The sequence below is a fragment of the Emys orbicularis genome (assembly GCF_028017835.1).
Source record: "Emys orbicularis isolate rEmyOrb1 chromosome 2 unlocalized genomic scaffold, rEmyOrb1.hap1 SUPER_2_unloc_1, whole genome shotgun sequence".
NCBI lineage: Eukaryota > Metazoa > Chordata > Testudines > Emydidae > Emys > Emys orbicularis.
Genome location: NW_027045124.1, coordinates 106,176 through 125,137, shown reverse-complemented (window position 1 = coordinate 125,137; position 18,962 = coordinate 106,176). Strand labels below are relative to the sequence as shown.

The following is an 18,962-nucleotide window of genomic DNA, read 5'->3' as shown; positions in this document are numbered from 1 at the left end:
ACCAGTTACAGAACAAGAAAAAGTAGGGGTTCCTTGATCTTAATACTCTGTTAAATTTCTTGCCCTGACTTTCAAGAAAGGGCCTGGATTAATTTTGCATTAATCTCTTTAGAAAGAAAAATGAGAAGTCAAAGGAAAAGATGGTTGGCATTTTGAAATTGGTTAGTGCATAGTTTATTGGTTTGATTTATATTTCTCATTGTTCCTTTTCTTTGCCTGTTTTACGTTATGGTGACAGACTAATGTGCAACCACAATACTGCATTTCGAAAGAGAGGAAAGAGGTCTGTGCAAAACTTAGTATTGCCGCACAGCCATTTTTGTGCGTTGATCTCAGGCTTCCCTCTTTAAAAACATGGCCTGTTGTGCAAAGTTCCCCCCACAGCTAACTGCCAGTGCTTGACGATGTTTCAGCACTAGCACCATGACGGAGTGAAATTCACCCATGTTAAGGACTGAAGTGAAGCATGTGCGGTAAGTAGGGCCTTGCCCTGGCTCTCTCAACTGGAGATAATTTTACCATTCGTGCATAATGTCTCATGAATTATCCAGGGAAACAAGTGCTGTGTTTTTCTTAAATGTGATAACTCCTACATAGCAGTTTCTATTGGTAGGCAGCAGCCAAATGTTTGTCAACTACCTGTTCTTGTTGACATTTTAAATGCACTGAGTAAATATGTGATGTAGTAGAATGCACACAGAGAGGCAGTGAGTTGCACAGGTGATGTTATCACTTTGTGAAAAATGTAAGATAGATTCTTTTTTCTGCAGATTAGGGGATTCATCCTGCCAACATGTCCTAAGTCCCTCAATAAAAACTGGCCTAAAACTGTGTGTAAGCTTTTTCAAAGTGCATCCCAAGTGTTGTGTTTGCCTTCACAGTATCTAATTCATTGCTTCATAAAGTGTTTTGGGATACCCAAATCGCGAATGGTGCTATGTAAAAACAAATCCTATTCTATGTGTCTTAGGAGGATATTGTCACAATTATGTGAATTTGTCAATCTTCAATTAATACCTTTTTCTTTCGTGTAGTTTGGGTATGCCGATTGGCTGGATATCATTTTGATGATAATAGGTTTGATTGCAGCTGTTGCAAATGGAACAGGGCTGCCACTTATTATCATTGTCACTGGAGAGATGACAAACAGATTTGTGACGATTGGCCAAGCAGTAAATTTGTCTTCAGGTAAATAAAGTTTGTTCAACTTCTGAAAATATTTGTTAGGATCTCTTATTTACTGGATTGGCAGAGGTTCAGGATGGAGTGCTGCTGTGGTGTTAAAGGCCATGAAGAGCATAGTGAATTAAATAATATAATATATGGAGATATACCTATCTCATAGAACTGGAAGGAACCCTGAAAGGTTATCGAGTCCAGCCCCCTGCCTTCACTAGCAGGACCAAGTACTGATTTTGCCCCAGATCCCTACGTGGTCCCCTCAAGGATTGAATTTACCACCCTGGGTTTAGCAGGCCAATGCTCAAACCACTGAGCTATCCCTTCCCCAAATTCTGAGCAGTCGTTCCTTTTTACCTTGCTGTATAGTACAGTAGCAATATAGACACTTGATAAATTACAGAGCAGTACATTTGGTAACTGTAAAACAATGTACTACTTTCTATAGCTTATAGTTAATCCATGGAATTCACTGTCCCAGGAGGTCACCAAATCAAGTTCTGTGACTGGATTTTTAAAACAACAAAATAGGACTATTAATACTATTTTGCCTCTATATGAGCTAAGCTTATGATAAGGGCAATCATAACTTACCCTAAAATATATGTGCTGACACCTGCAAGGGGTCTCCTATTTCTCCCAGGTCTGAACAGTTTTGCATCTTTGGTTAGGTGCGTTATTAGTGAAATTTACCTTTTTGCAGACAGCCAGCAAAAGACTGAGCCACCACTTGGACCCCACTTGGGCCCAGTTTTGAGGCTTGGGCGGAACCTAAGTGGTGCATAAAAGTCGGACTTATGGTGTCGGCATGGATGAATTTTGCCTTATGTGAGGTAGAAGGAGGAGTTATCAACTTCTGAAAAATCAGATATTGGCCACTGTTGGAATCCGAAGGTCAGATCAGATGAAGCTATGATCTGACCAGTTCCCTTTGACGTAGTGAGCTAAATCCGTGACATCACTCTACAGTAACCCTCTGAGCTGACTCGGAAGTTTGCCCTGTTTGATCCTTCACTGGAAGGATGATGGTCACCATGAAAGTTATAAATCTACAGAGCTGTTGCAGGGAGTGTAGTGTCCTACAAAACACCCATAAGATTATGGCCTACAACCGCCATGATTTGTTTTATGCCTGTTCTAATAAAACTGAATATTTTTCTTTGTTACACTTGATCTTTTAGCTGTGATGAATAGTAGCTCTACTTGTCCAGCAATTCCAGGTTTGGATATAGAAGCTGAAATGACCAGGTAAGAACCTCTGCAATTATTTCCATAAGAATAGCACAGTGTAGTTTCTATATATTTTTGTCCATTAGACTGTAAGCCAAATTTGGCCCTCAATTACATCCCATTGGCTTCAGCAGGGTTCAACGTGACCTGATGTGCCTAACTTATCTTGCAGGATGAAATTGACCTTATGGACTTTTATTATTTTACTACAGGTTTGCCTACTACTATGCGGGTATTGGCTTTGCTGTAGTGATACTGAGCACCATCCAAGTCGGGACATTTTTGATCTCAGCTGCAAGACAGACAGCAAGAATCCGACAAAAGTTTTTTTTCGCAATACTTCACCAGGAGATGGCTTGGTTTGATACCAGCCAGATTGGAACGTTGAACACCCGACTGACTGAGTGAGAAGGCTCTATTTATCTATGCACCAGGAACATGAACCAAAAAGAAGACTGATGTTTACCTTGATAGAATTAGCTACAGGGAATTTCCAGGAAACCTTTTTAACTAAGACCCAAAATATTACTGCTGTCTGAGGGAGGAATTCGTTATCATTTTCCACTTCATTTTCAGAGTTTCAGTGACATTTCCATTGCGAGGACTTATCCTGTGAAATGCAATATCTTACTCCTCTGACATTGGCTTCGTAGTGTCTCTGAGCTATTTTGCAAACTACTGTAGATAAACAGCTCTGCTGTGCCGAGCTAGTTTACAAATACTGAAAACCCTGACATTGTATGAAATGAAACTGCACTCATAGTTATGGGCACTGTGTTATCATTTTGAACCTGATCCAAAACCAATTAAAATCATTAGGAATCTTTGGATCAGGTCCCTTGTGCAGGGATTCAGAGGAAGGTATGATCAGGGTATGAAGAGTTTCTCCAGTTTTTATTTTTGCAGGGAGGGATATGCCCAGTTTTTGGAAGATGTGAATCCTGAAGGGAATGAGAGAGGCTTGAATTTCACCAATCCTAGCTCCCACATATGTAAATAGCAAGAGAAAATTAGTGTGACATACAATGGTTTTCCAAATAATAATTTACTAACACAGTGCTTGTCACTGTATAGGATGCAACATGGAGATATTCCTTGCTCAAAGATCTTAAAATCTAATAACCAAATTGAAGAAGATAGGATACATAGGGGAACTTGGAGGAAAAAGTAATGTAAAGGTTTTGGGGGTGAATTTTTGTTTTTGTATGGATTATTCCTTTTGGATATTGCATAAATGAATTGGGTCACGTGTGAATGAGCTGGGGTAGCAATGGCAGAAGTCTTTCTAGAGGTTACATCACAGAAAATGAGTTGTGATCTGCTAGTTCCTAGCCCCACAAAGAGCCATTACTGCTGTTCAGTACCCATGTCCAAAATTCCTACTACCCAACGATTTGAACAGTTAAACTTCTGACAAGCTTCTCTCCAGCAAAACAGAAAAATGTGTGAGGAGGAGGCATTCATCAAAGTTAACAAATCTCTTTTTTAATTAACAGGGACATTAACACCATCCATGAAGGCATCGGAGACAAGTTCTGTATATTTGTACAATTCTTTGCCACGTTTCTGACAGGAATTGTTATAGGATTCGTCTACGGGTGGAAAATGACTTTGGTGATGTTGTCAGTTAGCCCTCTCCTTTCTGCAGCAGCAGCAGTTGGATCAATCGTAAGTGCTGGGGAAAAACAAATAAGAATTCTACTTCTAAAAACAGATTGAGAGGGAGTGAACCCCAAAGCAACATGACCACAAAGTTTGGAGAGCATGGAGAGCAGCCTTTCTCCTACTCCATTGGCTCCTGCCCCAATATTTGCAGAGCTCTGTCTACACTGAGCATCAGCGGGCAGGCATTGGCATGCCTTGGAGGCCTGGACTGCTTCCAGTCACCACCACTCACCACATGGGAAGAGGATGATCAGCATTCATCAACTGCGACCACAGTAGTAGATATTGCTTGTAATGCACAGAAAAATGTATAAAGTTTTTCCATATATAGGTTGTATTTTGTTTTCTCTCCCCCTTTTCCCCACCCAAGCACTGAAAATGGTGGATGAAGAAACAGGATTGTGACCTATAATTAAGATAGCTAAGTTATTTACATGGCCTCCATTACTATAGTTTCTGAGTGCCACACAAGCTTCATTCTGTTTAGTCTCACAACACCATGCAAGATAGGGGATTCCCATGTTATACATGGAGAAGTGAAACACGGAGAGAAGTTTCTTACTCGAAATTGACCAGGAAAACTGTGTTGGAGTGGGGACTTGAACCCAGGTCTCCTAAATTCTAGGCTCTTTCCCTAACTGCTTGATCACCCCTTGTATCAGTACACAATTTACACCACTTGAAAGTATTTTATTGAAATCTATTTCCCTTCCCCCAACCCTCCGAATTTTCCAGTTCCTGGCATCATTCACTACAAAAGAGCTGACTGCTTATGCTAGAGCAGGAGCTGTGGCGGAAGAAATTTTGACTGCTATCAGAACAGTTGTTACTTTCAATGGAGAGATGAAAGCATTAGCGAAGTGAGTTTTTTTTTTTTAATCTAATTATTGATTGTACATAATATTTGGGAAAGTGATGTGGTTATTTTAAAAAAAATCAAAGATGATCTGTGAGTTTATCCCCCAGACAGCTGAGAAGTTCAGATGAAGATAAATATGAGCATATGGAGGGAGATGTTTTCTGTCACCCATGAATATTTGCAATCACTCAATTGACCTACATTATGGAGGGGCATTGTAAGGCCCAATTTCCCTCTGACACTAACCTGAAGTTGAATTTGGAAGCTGAAGCTATAGAAAATGCAATCTTCTCTAAGGCTCCAGTCCAACAAAGCACTTCTGCAAATACTTTAAGCACATGCACACTCCCACTGAAATCATTGATTACAGTGTTTACAGTTAACCTCATGCTTTACTGGATCATGACCTTAGGTAAGATTGCCTATCACTTTCCTATGTCATTGATTTCAAGGGGGCTACCCACATGCTTAAAGTTAAGTACGTGCTTAGTGCTTTGCAAATAATCCTCCTCTTGATCTAATCTGAACAGCACCAATGATATCTGTGCAGTTTATGTGGAAGAAATTAATTGCACATCATTTTAGGATCCCTTCACTACTGCGCAAACTGTGCCATTCATTTTGGGCCTTCCCACTTTTGGTCAGGACATTTTTGTACATACGTGTTTGGTTTTATCTAAAGCACTTTTTCTTCAACAATTGAGTGAGCACTAATTCTTACCTTTGCGAGCTGATATTCATAGAATCCTAGAAATGTAGGGCTGGAAGGGACCTTGAGAGATCATCAATTCCAGCCCACTGCACTGAGGCAGGGTCAAGTATACCTAGGCCATCTCTGATAGGTGTTTGTCTAACCAGTTCTTAATCACCTCCAATAATGGGGATTCCACAACCTTCCTTGGTAACACATTCCAGTACTTAACTATCCTAATATTTAGACAGTTTTTCCTAATATCTAACCTAAACCTCCCTTGCTGCAGATTACCCTGATTATTTCTTGTCCTGTCTTCTGTGGATATTGGGAACAACTGATCACCATCCTCTTTGTTACACCCCTTAGCATATTTGAAGACTGTTAGCCAGGTCCCCGCTTAGTTTTCAATTTTCAAGACCAACATGCCCAGTTCTTTTAACCTTTCCTCGGGTTTTCTAAACTTTTTATCATTTTTGTTGCTCTCTTCTAGACTTTCTCTAGTTTGTTCACACCTTTCCTAAACAAATACACTACTCTGGCAGAGGCCTCACCAAAGACAAGTAAAGTGGAACAGTTGCCTCCCATGTCTTAAATATGATATTCCCCTGAGTGCACCCCAGAATATTATCCTTTTTCACAACTATATCACATTGTTGGTTCATATTCAATTTGTGAAGTACTTGAATTCTCAGATCCTTTTCGGCAGTACTACTGCCTAGCCAGTTATTCCCCGTTTTGTATTTTTGCGTTTGATTTTCCCTTCCCAAGTGTAGTACTTTGCACTTGTCTTTATTGAATTTCATGTTGTTGATTTCAGGCCAGTTTTTCCAATATTACCTAAGAATGGCCATATTGGGTCAGACCAATGGTCCATCTCGTCCAGAATCCTGTCTTCTGACAGTGTCCAGTGCCAGATACTTCAGAGTAAATGAACAGAACAGGGCAATTTTTGAGTGATCCATCCCGTCATCCAGTCCCTGATTCTGGCACTCAGATGTTTAGGGACATCCACAGCATAGGGTTCCACCCCTGACCATCTTGGCTAATAGCCATTGATGGACCTAGCCTCCATGAGCTTATCTAATTCTTTTTTGAACCCAGTTATACTTTTGGCCTGGCAATGAGTTGTTGACTGCATTATGTGAAGAAGTACTTCATTTTGTAAGTTTTAAACCTACTACCTATTAATTTAATTAGGTGACCCCTGGTTCTTACGTTACATGTACAGACCAGTCTTTTTAATCTCTCGTCAGCTGGAAGTTGTTCCAAACCCCTAATAATTTTTGTTGCCCTTCTCTGAACCTTTCCTAATTCTAATATATCTTATTTCAGATGGGGCAACCAGAACTGCACACATTATTTGAGGTGTGAGCATACTATGGATTTACTCGGTGGCATTATGATATTTTCTGTCCTATTAGCTATCCCTTTCCTAATGGTTCCTAACATTCTGTTAGCTTTTTTGACAGCTGCTGCACATTGAGCAAATGTTTTCGGAGAATTGTCCATGATGTCTACAAGATCTTTCTTACGTGGTAGCAGTTAAATTGGACCCCATCATCTTTTATGTATAGTTGGGATTGTTTTCCAATGTGCATTACTTTGCATTTATCAACTTTGAATTTCATCTGCCATTTTGTTGCCCAGTCACCCAGTTTTGTGAGATGCCTTTGTAGCTCTTTGCAGTCAGCTCTGGACTTAACTATGTTGAATAATTTTGTATCATCTGCAATTTTTGCCACCTCATTGTTCACCTTCTTTTTCATATAATTTATGAATATGTGAACAGCACAGGTCTCTACAGATCCTTGCGGGACTCTGCTATTTATCTCTCCCTGCTGTGAAAACCAACCATTTATTCCTACCCTTTGTTTCCTATCACTCTTATCCCATGTCTTTGCTTAAGAGCCTTTGGTGTGGGACCTTGTCAAAGGCTTTCTGAAAGTCCAAGTATGCTATATCAACTGGCTCACCCTTGTGTGCACACTTGCTGAAACTCTCAAAGAATTTTAATAGATTGGTGAAGCACAATTTCCATTTACAAAAGCCGTGTTGCCTGTTCCCTAACATATCATGTTTATCTGTGTGCCTGATTATACACTCAGAGCAGCCACATTCAGTGAAATAACACCAGAAGGCAAACCTACTGTTGACAATTATTGGGCCAGATCCTCTGTTGATGTAAAATCAATGAAGCTGTGTTGATTCACACCATCTAGGAATCTAGATAATTGATTTTTATGGCAGAAAACCCTGGAAGCATGAAAGGAAGCTCGGGAACTGAATGTCCTCTGGGTACATACCAAATTTAACATTTATCATCTGTTTTCAGATATGATGTTAACCTAGAGAATGCTAGGAAAGTTGGAGTCAAAAAATCCATTACCACCTACACATCTTTTGGTTTCGCAGAGTTTATTTTCTTTGGAGCCTTTGCTCTTGCATTTTGGTACGGAACCAAACTCACAGTGGAGGAGAAAGAGAATTAGGACATCGGACGTGTGTTAATTGTAAGTACAGCACAGTATAGTCCGATTAGCTGAGGCAAACTTTTTAAAAATGGTCTTATAAATTAGAGAAAATGCTTTGTTGTTTAAGTACCGCGTAAAAAGATCCATAATTTCTACTCGGGCACAAAGTACCCATCAGATTAAATGTCAAAATATGTTTAATATAAATCAACAGAGATGTTGAATCTACATATTTAAGACCTCAAAGTTCCATAACAAATCTCATTTGGTCACTGTCTGGAGTGGTTCACGACCATGAGTGCCTACCTGAGGGCAGGCTGTCAGAAAACAGGGCAGACACTCCAAACTGGTGGTGTGTTCTACAAATTAGATTTCCCCAAGCCAGTAACAAATGTGAATTCCGGGATCACTATACCAGTCTTACCATGGAGTCAGACAGACTCTCCAGTCTATCTTGCCACCCAGACAAACTTGACTTCATGATAAAAGGTCATTTCCACCAAAAATCACACCACATACAGGTTGCTTCCAGTCCCAGAGACTAATCACTTACCCCAGATCAATTGGTATCCTAGATTTTATACCAAAGACAATGCTGGTAGACAATGCTACAGTAAACTAACTAAAGGTTTATTAGCTAAGAAAAGGTAATAAGAGTTAGAGAGATTAAAACAGATAAAATATATGTACAGATGAGTCAGTCTATAATTCCAAATGGTAGCAGAGATGTAGTGATGTGCCAGTTTCCCAAAAGTCTCTCAGGGCTACCCAGAATAACTCATAGAATTTCCATCTCCATATTCATTTATTCTGCCCTGTTTGGATTCTAAAAGTGCAGAGATGAAGGATTTTTCCCTGAATCCATAGCTTGTTTTCTGTGGGAAGAAAACTGAGTGACAGGGTCAATACCCCTGTGGGCTTTTCCTTTGATGGCAGAGAGTGAGGAATACATTTGGAGTCTGACCTTCGATCATCACACACAATGACCACTTGCTTTGAAATTAACACTTTTCTCTTGAAGCCTTGTGGAATGCAAATGAAGAACTTTTTTCTCATTTGATGGGTTATTTACTGACAGGAGCATACACTATGTGAATGTTCGCTACATCATTATAATGGGATCCAGATAAGTGAAAACAATGCATTAGTTAAAACAATGCATTAGCATCCCATTAGTTTTCATGAAGTTTAAACACCAAATACATTCTTATACATTTAACAATCACTTTGCTCTATACTAATACACAAGTGAATTGGCCTGGCTTCCAGCTATGCATCTGTAAGCATTTAGTGAGGTCTGGGGCTTTGGCATGATCTGGCACCTGGTCTGCCAGCATCACAGCCATGTGACCATCTTGCATTTTTTTAAAAAATCCCTGCAAGGGATTATTGTACTTTACCAAAACTTTTAGATTATTTTTCCTTTGGAAAGGAATAAGGCCCTGATCCTGCAAAGACTTAGGTACGTGCTTTATGCACTGTGAGTAGCCCCATTGACTTCTGATGAGAACTTGACTTCAGTGGAGCTAGTCACAATGCATAATGTTAAGCATGTGCTTTGAAGGATTGGGGCCTCAGGAAACTGGATTAACTCTCTTTGAGGACGCTGAGGTTTTTAATATTGCATAGAGATGGAGAGATGTCTAATTTCACTATTTATTCTCTTAATGGGAGTTAATGAAAGCAGCAGTGTAAGGGTGCGGACTCACCCCTGCGGCGCCCCCTACTGGTTGCTTCGGGGAATCAGCTCGTCCAGTGTCTGGAGCGCCCTCTGCAGGCCAGTGATCCGCCTGTCCTTTTCTGGCCCCCGTGTCCTTCCCAGGACCCGGTGCCCCTATTACTGGGATGCTGCCCCCTGGCAGTACCCCACAGATCTGGGTCTCCCCTCCCTGGGGAACCCCCACCCACTATCCCCACCTTGCCTCAGTACTAGGCCACTGCCAGTCACCAATCTCCCTGGGGCAGATTGCAATATAGGCCACTCATCACTGGCAAAGGGGGGGTTGGACCTGCTGCCTTGGCCTAGCCCTGGGTTGCCCTCTGCAACCCCCAGTACCTATTGGCCTTATGCTAGGCCGCAGCCTGGGGCTTTCCAGGCTGGAGCTCCGTAGCTCCTCAGCCTTTCCCCAGCCCTGCTCCACTCAGGTACCCTACCTCTAGATCCCTGCAGCCAGGCCCTTCTCTCTCTAAAGGGTCCTGGCTCCCAGCCTTCTTATACAGGCCAGCTGTGGCCTGATTGGGGTGTGGCCCAGCTGCGGCTGCTTCCCCAATCAGCCCAGCTTTTAGAGCTGCCGCCCTCCTCCAGGGCTTTTCCAACCCCTCAGGGCAGGAGCGGGTATCCACCCCTCTACAGAGCGTGCTCAGTGTCCTCTGTGGCTGCCCTGCTGGCTGGAGCTCTCCCTTCTCCCTTAGTTCCTTGGATTGCTGCTGTTGGCTAGAGTACTCTGACCCTGGACAGCTGCTGCTGCTACCACTGCTGCTGAGCAAGGGGCCTTGCCGGCCAGCCCCCCCTCCCCACCATCTCTGGAGAGAGAAGCCAAGACCCCACCTTCACCATCACCACTACCACCTGTGGGGGGGTCTTTCCTGCCTCGCTGCCAGGGTTGCTGGAGGAGCTGCCGCTGCTGCGTGTGTCCTGGGGAGCTGCTGGAGCCTGGAGGTGGAGGACGAGGACTACGTAGACCATCGGCTGCTGGGGGAACGCACAAGACTCTGGAGACCACTGTGGAGGGGGCCATTCAGGACTGAGTAATTTTCGAACTGTGCTCTAGTGGTGGGAGTCTAGACTGTGTTTGTGGGGACACAGGGGGTGTGGCGTGGAGCCTGCCCCCTGGTCCATCTGTGTCCCCCCACCACCACCATTGCCCCCTCCACCACCCCCACAGCCCATTTTACCGTCTGCCTCCGCTCCTGCCCCTGGGACTCTGCTGCTTTCCTGGCCTGCCATGCCCTATTGACATAGTTTGGGCCTGCAGTGGCAGGCAGCCGCATATTGACTGTACGCAAGCGCTCGTGGGCGCACCTACCCCCCCTGGACTGACCCCTTCCCCTTCACAACAGGCCTCCCAGCTTGCCCCTTGCTGTCTACCCCATTTGCCCTCTGTAGCATTTTGCCCCTCCCCAGATTTAGTTTGTTTGCCTGCCCCGCCCTTTTCCCTCTACAGTTTGGTTCGGTTGTCCCACCCCAGCCCTGCGGTTAGCCCCTTGGTTTCTCTGCCCCATTCCCAGCCTAGTTACTCCCCTTCCTTTGCGCCCCCCCTTGCCCTGATTGACCCCTCCCCGCGTGTGCCCATGCCCCCTCCCGTGCGCTTGTGCCCCCCATCACGTTTTTGTTAATCACTGCACCCCCTGCTGTTATTGTGACCTTCCCTCCTCTAGTGCAACTAGAGGAGCTGGTGTCGGTGACTGCCCCCCCCAACCCTTGATACCCTCCACCTCCCCCCGTTTTGGCGCCCTCCTCCCCTGCCTGCAGCCTAGCGGGAAGGAGTGGTTGACCTGCTTTCCCTTTAGCTGCCCCCCCTTTTTCTCCGGTGTGTTTTCCCCTCCCTCCCTGCTCATTATGGAGGGGAACACGGCGGGCGAGTCCCCCCAAGTAGGCCCTATCACCCCTCCCCCGCCTGCCCCTTTGGCCGCTGCCAAACCACCTGCCACCACTGCGGCATCGGCAGCAGCGGCCGACGGGGTGATCTCCGCTGCTGCCACGTCCCTCGCTCCCTCCAATTCCGGGGGAGCTGCCCCTGCCGGCAGGAAAGGCCAGGGCAAAAAGAAGGGGAAGAGCCCCGCTAGGAAGACTGGGCCCTCCATGGCAGGGGCTACCCCCACTGCCGCGGTCCCACCACCAGCCGCGGCGTCCCTTCCCGCTGCTCCCTCCACCAGCTCTGCGGGTGCCCCTCCCCCGGCCCCCAGGGCATATGCCCAGGTGGCGGCGGCCCCCCTGCCTGCCGGTATGCCATCTCGTCCATCCACCACCTCGGTTTCCATCTGTAGCGGCCTGGGCCCCTTCCCCACCTTGACTAGGAGGCACGGCATCCACTGCCTCCAGGTGCCCGCCTCGCCCCATGTAGAGACCTATGTGCGGGCATTGGCGAGGGTGGTGGGGCCCACGGCCATCGTGGCGGCCTCCAAAATGTATGGCAAGGTTGTTTTCTTCCTTGCCTCGGAGGCCGCCGCCCAAGAGGCGGCGGAGAAGGGCCTGGCGGTGGGGGGCGTGTTCGTCCCCCTGGAGCCGCTGGAGGATCTGGGTGTCCGTCTGGTCCTCACTTCCGTTCCTTCTTTCCTCCCCAATGTCGCCCTGCTGCCCACCCTTTCTACCCTGGGGAAACCAATTTCCATCGTCTGCCCTCTCTCGCTGGGCTGCAAAGACACCATCCTCCGTCACGTCCTCTCGTTCCGCCGGCATGTGCAGCTCCAACTGCCGCCGGCGGCGCGTGGCGGAGAGGCGCTCGAGGGGTCTTTCCTGGTCCCCTATCAGGGGGCCCATTACCGGGTGCACTATTCCACGGGGGAGGCCCGGTGCTACCTCTGCCGGGCGATAGGGCACGTCCGGAGGGACTTCCCCTTGGCCCGGCACGGAGGAGTGTCCGAGCCCCGGCAGGGCGCCAGCCCCACCATTGCTGGCGCCCATGGTTGCCCGGTACCCGGAGCCGCCCCTCCTCCTTCTCGGACCACCACTGCTCCCGCTCGGGCCTTAGGGGTACCTCCCCCACCATGCCCAGACGAGCGGGAGAGCCCCGCCTCTGCTACGTGCATTGTGGCGGGGCCTGTAGAGGAGGGTGCGGTGGGGGTGTTGCCGGGTGCGGGAGAGGGCCCTCCCCAGGGGGAATCCGCCCCCCCTCCTGCTGCCCCATTGTTACCTCCTCAGGTCCTCGAGCCGTTATCTTTGCCCCCGACCCAACCCCTGTCACCCAGCCCGCAGATAATGCCATGGAGGGCTGGACCCTAGTACAGGGAAAGCGGGGCAAGCGGAAGGCTCGAGCTCCGCTCCTGCCATCTGGTGCGGAGGTCCCCCGGAAAACCAGGAAGGGGGGCACCATTGCCGAGCCTTCCGCCTTGCCCGCGGGTGCATTACATCAACCGTTGCTGGCTGGGGCAGGTGTGGCAGCACCGGAGGGTGTCACCGTCCGTCCTCCGCAGTCCCTCCTTGCGGAGGCCCCCGTTGAAGCCCCTCCTGCCCCCTTGCCATCTATACTCCCTGCGATGCCCGAGGCAAGCGTCGCCTCGGGTGCTAGCGGGGAAGACCCCGGGGTGGTGGGAGGTGAGCTCCCTTCTATCTATGTGGAGATCGAGGCCCTGGGTCTGACCCCGGTCACCCAGGGGGAGGACGACCCTCTGCCAGCGGGCCTCGATCTGGCCGACCTCACCCCGGCCTCCCCTTCTCCGTCTTCTGTGCCCCTAATTGCTGCTCCTGCCTCAGCGGAACCCCTGGGCTCTTTGACCTGCCCGGCTGCGAGTGACACCCCGCTGACGGCCACCGAGCCTTTTCAGGCGACGGCCGGTGCCTCGTGGCCGGGACCCGAGTTACCGGGGTGTCCCTCGTTGGCGTGGGGCAACTGAGTCCCTTCCCGGGTGGGGGCCCCGTTGCAGATTGTTCACCTCCTGCTGCCGTGGCTGTTCCACCTGCCGTAGAGCCTGAGCCCGGCATCCCTGGGGACCCCCTCCCTAACCCTCAGACCCCTGAGCCCGACCGAGAGGAGCTACTTTCCAGCTGTCCAGCTCCTGGGGCCCAGAATCCCACCTCTGTCCCTCTTCCCGACCCTACTCCTGCCCCTGACCCTGCCCTTACTCCTGACCCGGTTCCCCTGGAGCCGTCTCCTTCTCTTTCCCGGAGGATGGCCCCCAGGGAGCGGCCTTTGTGTTCCCCAGTCCCGACCCACTAGGGGCTGCTGTCCTCCCTCCGCCGCCGGTCCCCTTTGAGCCGGGGACTGAGGCAGGCCATGTGGCGCCGGTCCATCGGGCGCCACGTCGAGGGTCCACCCCTTGCCTGCCCGTCTCGGTGGGCCACGGGGCCGTGTCAGGGGCCCTAACGGGGGATGACCAGAAGCCAGTGACCCCACCCCCCCATACGCTGAGAGCAGAGCTGCGGGAGTTTTTAGAAGACGTCCGTGGCTCCCGCAATAAGGTGCCGCTCGCTCTCCAGCGATGGGGGGATTTCCACCAGATCCTCTGGGCCGCGAGGGCCCTCATGGGGGAGGGTAAAAGGACTGGGAAGCAGGGTGCCGCGGCTTACCAGCGGGTCCGCAGCTTCTGTGACTCCTTGCTCACCTTCGGGGTGGGTCACGGTTTGCTGCGCGGCCCAATGGGGGCCGTGAGCGTCCCTGCCGACGAGGATCCCCCCCCAGCCCTCCTCATGCCACCAATTACCTTTGCAACATTGAACACCCGGGGCTGTAGGGTGGGTCTCCGCAGGTGCCAGGTGCTCTCCTTCCTTCGGGAAGGGGGGTACTCTGTGGTTTTCCTGCAGGAGACCCACACGGATCCGGCCGCTGAGGACAGCTGGCGGCTGGAGTGGGGGGACAGGGTCTATTTTAGCCATCTCACAGTTCGTACGGCTGGAGTGGCTACCCTGTTCTCCCCCGACCTACGGCCCGAGGTGCTGGGGGTTGCCGAGGTTGTGCCGGGCCGCCTGCTGCACCTCCGGGTCCGCATGGAGGGGCTTGTGATCAACCTTGTCAATGTCTATGCCCCGACATCGGGCCCGGAGCGGTTGCCTTTTTATCAGCAGGCGTCCGCCTTTCTCGGCTCCTTGGATCCTCGTGAGTGTCTGGTCGTGGGCGGGGACTTCAATTCTACCCTCGAGGAGCGGGACCGCTCGGGGACCGAGCAGTGCCCGGCCGCCGCGGACGTCCTCCGGGAGATTGTGGAACATCACTCCCTGGTGGACGTCTGGCGCGACCACCACCCGGACGATGTCTCCACATTCACCTATGTCCGTGTGGAAGCCCATCGGTCATGCCACTCCCGGTTGGACCGCATTTACTTGTCACGCTTCCATCTTTCACAGGCCCACTCCTTCGACGTCAGGCCGGCCCCTTTTTCGGATCACCATCTAGTCATCGTGACGGCCTCTCTCTGTGCGGAGAGGCCGGGGCCGGCCTATTGGCATTTTAACAATAGTTTGCTGGAGGATGTGGGCTTCGTGGCGTCCTTCCGGGAGTTCTGGCTGGTCTGGCGAGGGCAGTGGCGTGCCTTTCCCTCGGTGCAGCGATGGTGGGACCTAGGAAAGGTGTGCGCCCGGCTCTTCTGCCGCGACTACACCCGAGGCGCCAGCCGACGGAGGGACGCGGCGATAGAGCAGTTGGAACGGGAGGTCTTAGAGCTAGAGAGGCGTCTGGCCGCCAGCCCTGAGGATCCATCCCTTTGCGGAGCGTGCCGGGAGAAGCGGGAGGAGCTCCGGGCCCTCGACGATCATCGGGCCCGGGGTGCTTTTGTTCGATCCCGCATCCGCCTCCTTCGGGAGATGGATCGCGGCTCCTGCTTCTTCTACGCCCTGGAGAAAAGGAGGGGGGCCAGGAGGCACGTCACCTGCCTCCTGGCGGAGGACGGCACCCCCCTCACGGATCCGGCGGAGATGTGCGAGAGGGCCAGGACCTTCTACGCACACCTTTTCTCCCCGGATCGGACCGACCCTACCGCTTGCAGAGTGCTCTGGGACGGACTCCCGACAGTCAGCGCGGGCGACCGGGACCGGCTAGAGTTGCCTCTCTCTCTGGCCGAGTTCGCGGAAGCCCTCCGCCGCATGCCCACCAATAAATCTCCGGGCATGGACGGGCTGACCGTGGAGTTCTACCGCGTGTTCTGGGACGTCCTCGGCCCGGACCTAGTCACCGTCTGGGCCGAGGCCTTGCTGAGCGGGGTCCTCCCTCTTTCGTGCAGGCGAGCTGTGCTCGCCTTATTGCCGAAGAAGGGGGACCTCCGCGACTTACGAAATTGGCGTCCCGTCTCGCTCCTCAGCACGGACTACAAAATCGTAGCCAAGGCCATCTCGCTGCGGCTGGGGTCCGTGCTGGTGGACGTGATCCGACCAGACCAGACCTACACCGTCCCGAGCCGTAGCATCTTTGATAACCTCTATCTAGTCCGGGATCTTCTGGAACTTGGGTGTAGGGATGGTCTGTCGTTCGCCCTCCTGTCCCTGGATCAGGAGAAGGCGTTCGACAGGGTGTACCACGGGTATCTCCTGGGCACTCTGCAAGCGTTAGGTTTCGGACCCCAGTTTGTGGGTTTTCTCCAGGTGCTGTACGCTTCCGCAGAGTGCCTGGTCAGGCTCAACTGGACCCTGACCGAGCCGGTCAGCTTCGGGCGGGGAGTGCGGCAGGGGTGCCCCCTCTCGGGCCAGCTTTACGCTCTGGCGATCCAGCCCTTCCTCTGTCTCCTCCGCAGGAGGTTGACGGGGTTGGTGCTTCGGGAGCCGGAGCTGCGGCTGGTCCTGTCGGCGTACGCCGACGATGTGCTCCTCGTGGTCCAGGACCCGGGCGACTTGGTGCGGGTGGAGGCTTGCCAGACCGTGTACTCGGCGGCCTCCTCCGCCCGGGTCAACTGGGTCAAGAGCTCTGGCCTGGTGGTAGGGGCCGGGTGGCAGGCGAGCTCCCTCCCACCCACGCTTCAGGCCATCCGGTGGAGCGCAGGTCCGCTGCTCTATCTCGGCGTTTACCTTTCTGCCACGCATCCATCTCCGCCGGAGAACTGGCAAGGTTTACAGGGCAGGGTGACGGAGCAGCTCCGGAAATGGACAGGACTACTCCGGTGCCTCTCCCTTCGCGGGAGGGCACTGGTACTCAATCAACTAGTCCTGTCCATGCTCTGGTACCGTCTCAACACCCTGGTCCCGGCCCCGGGCTTCCTGGCCGACCTCCGGAGGGCGATTCTGGAGTTCTTTTGGCCAGGACTGCACTGGGTCTCTGTGGGGGTCCTCCATCTGCCCCTGGAGGAGGGAGGGCAGGGCCTGAAGTGCCTTCGCACTCAGGTCCATGTCTTCCGCCTTCAGGCCCTGCAGAGGCTCCTTTATGGTGCAGGTAGTCTGGCGTGGAGAGTACTGGTGCACGCCTTCCTGCGCCGCTTCCGAGGCCTCCGATGCGACCGGCAGCTCTTCTATCTCGATCCGCGAGGTCTTCCGCGAGACCTCTCCGGGCTGCCGGTCTTCTACCAGGACCTCCTCCGGACCTGGAAACTGTTCTCAGCGACCAGGTCCGTGGCGGCCACCGGGGGGGGTAGATCTCCTCGCGGAGCCCCTGCTACACAACCCCCAGCTTCGTGTGCAGGTGGCGAAGTCCCCCACAGTGCGCCAGATGTTGGTCCTGGCAGAAGTCACGAGAGTCAGAAACCTCCTGGACTACGACCGGGGAGTCTGGCTGGATCCCCTGACTCTCGCTCGGCGCATGGGGCTCTCCAGGTCTTGTACTCCCCGGTGCGTACTTCAGGAGGTGAGGGCCGCTTTGCCGCCCACTGGTCGGGTCTACCTCGACCAGGTCCTGCGCGAGGGCACGCCCCGCCCACCCTCCACCCCTGGTCCTCCGGACCTCCTTTTTGGGCCCCTGCCCCTTGGACCCAACCGGCCTCCCCGCCCCTTCTCCGTGAGCCGGCTGCACGACTTGCAGCCGGTTCGTTTCCTGACCGCGCCAAGGAAACATCTATACACGCTCGTGCTCCACACTCTTCACTTCCTCACCCTCGTGTCTCGCCCCGATATGAAGTGGCGGGACCTCCTGCCACCTGTCGAGGGTGAGAAGCCCCGGTGGGCCAGCCTCTATTCCACCCTGGTCCCGAGGCCCGCCGGGGATGTCAGTTGGCGGCTCCTTCATGGGGCCGTGAGCACGGGCGTGTACTTGGCGCAGTTTACCCCTGTCCCTGACACCTGTTCTTTCTGCGGCGTGAGGGAGACCCTGGCTCATGTTTACTTAGAATGTGCCAGGTTGCAGCCCCTACACCGGCTCCTCACCGACATTATGTTGCGTTTTTGGTTACACTTTTCCCCTCACCTTCTCCTTTATGCACTCCCTATCCATGGCCCCACAAAATCGCGGGACCTCCTGGTCAACTTCCTCTTGGCCCTGGCTAAACAGGCCATCTATAAAACCAGGGAGAGGAGGTTGGCCGATGGAGGTTCCTGTTACTGTGGGGCCTGTTTCCGATCCTCTGTCCGTTCACGTATCCGGGCAGAGTTCCTCTGGGCGGCGTCCACTGGCTCCCTTGACACCTTTGAGGAGCAGTGGGTGCTGTCTGGGGTTCTCTGCTCAGTGTCCCCGTCAGGTTCCCTTCTTTTGACCCTTTAATCGCACTCCTGTCCCTGTTTTTACATTAGTTGTCCCCCGTAATTGTTTGGGTTTTAGGTCCTGTGGGTCCTCCCCTTCCCAGAACCCAATAGGTACAAGCAGCAACAAAAAAAGCTAATCCAACTGTTAAAAGGCATGTGGCTGCACACAATAGCTACATTCCCCACTTCCTGTGTCAAATCCAGCGAAAGAATAAAAACTGGGGGAGCTGGAAAAATGCAGCCTGAAATCTTAGTTTTGATTTTCTTTTTTTATATTTTTTCTGGAAAAGTTCTTACAGAACCACCAGGATTACCATGACATTTAGCACTAAGGAAACTGCAGGTCTGGAACTACTGTACTATAGCTCCTGTTTTTGTTCCCTGTAGGTATTATTCTCTGTGCTCCGTGGCGCATTTTTTCTCGGACAGGGCTCCCCATACTTGGAGAGTGTTGCCAATGCTCGAGGTGCTGCCTATGAAGTGTACAAGGTTATCAATAAGGTACTTAATGTCACTTTTCAATCTGTCTGAAATTTCTGATTTATTTCTCAACAAATTCAAAAAGTGGATGAACTCCATAGACTCATACCACTGAAAACAAAAATAAGACGACAT

General features: G+C 51.0%; 1 protein-coding gene across 1 annotated transcript in view; it reads left to right on the top strand.

Moving 5' to 3' along the window:
• Positions 1–18,962, top strand: part of LOC135894764 (ATP-dependent translocase ABCB1-like) — a 75,255-nt gene that overhangs the window by 17,823 nt on the left and 38,470 nt on the right. The window contains 7 exon segments of the mRNA XM_065422861.1: positions 1,035–1,188; positions 2,400–2,427; positions 2,622–2,813; positions 3,906–4,077; positions 4,810–4,934; positions 7,960–8,137; positions 18,735–18,848. Of these exon segments, the coding sequence (XP_065278933.1) occupies positions 1,035–1,188; positions 2,400–2,427; positions 2,622–2,813; positions 3,906–4,077; positions 4,810–4,934; positions 7,960–8,137; positions 18,735–18,848 (963 nt within the window).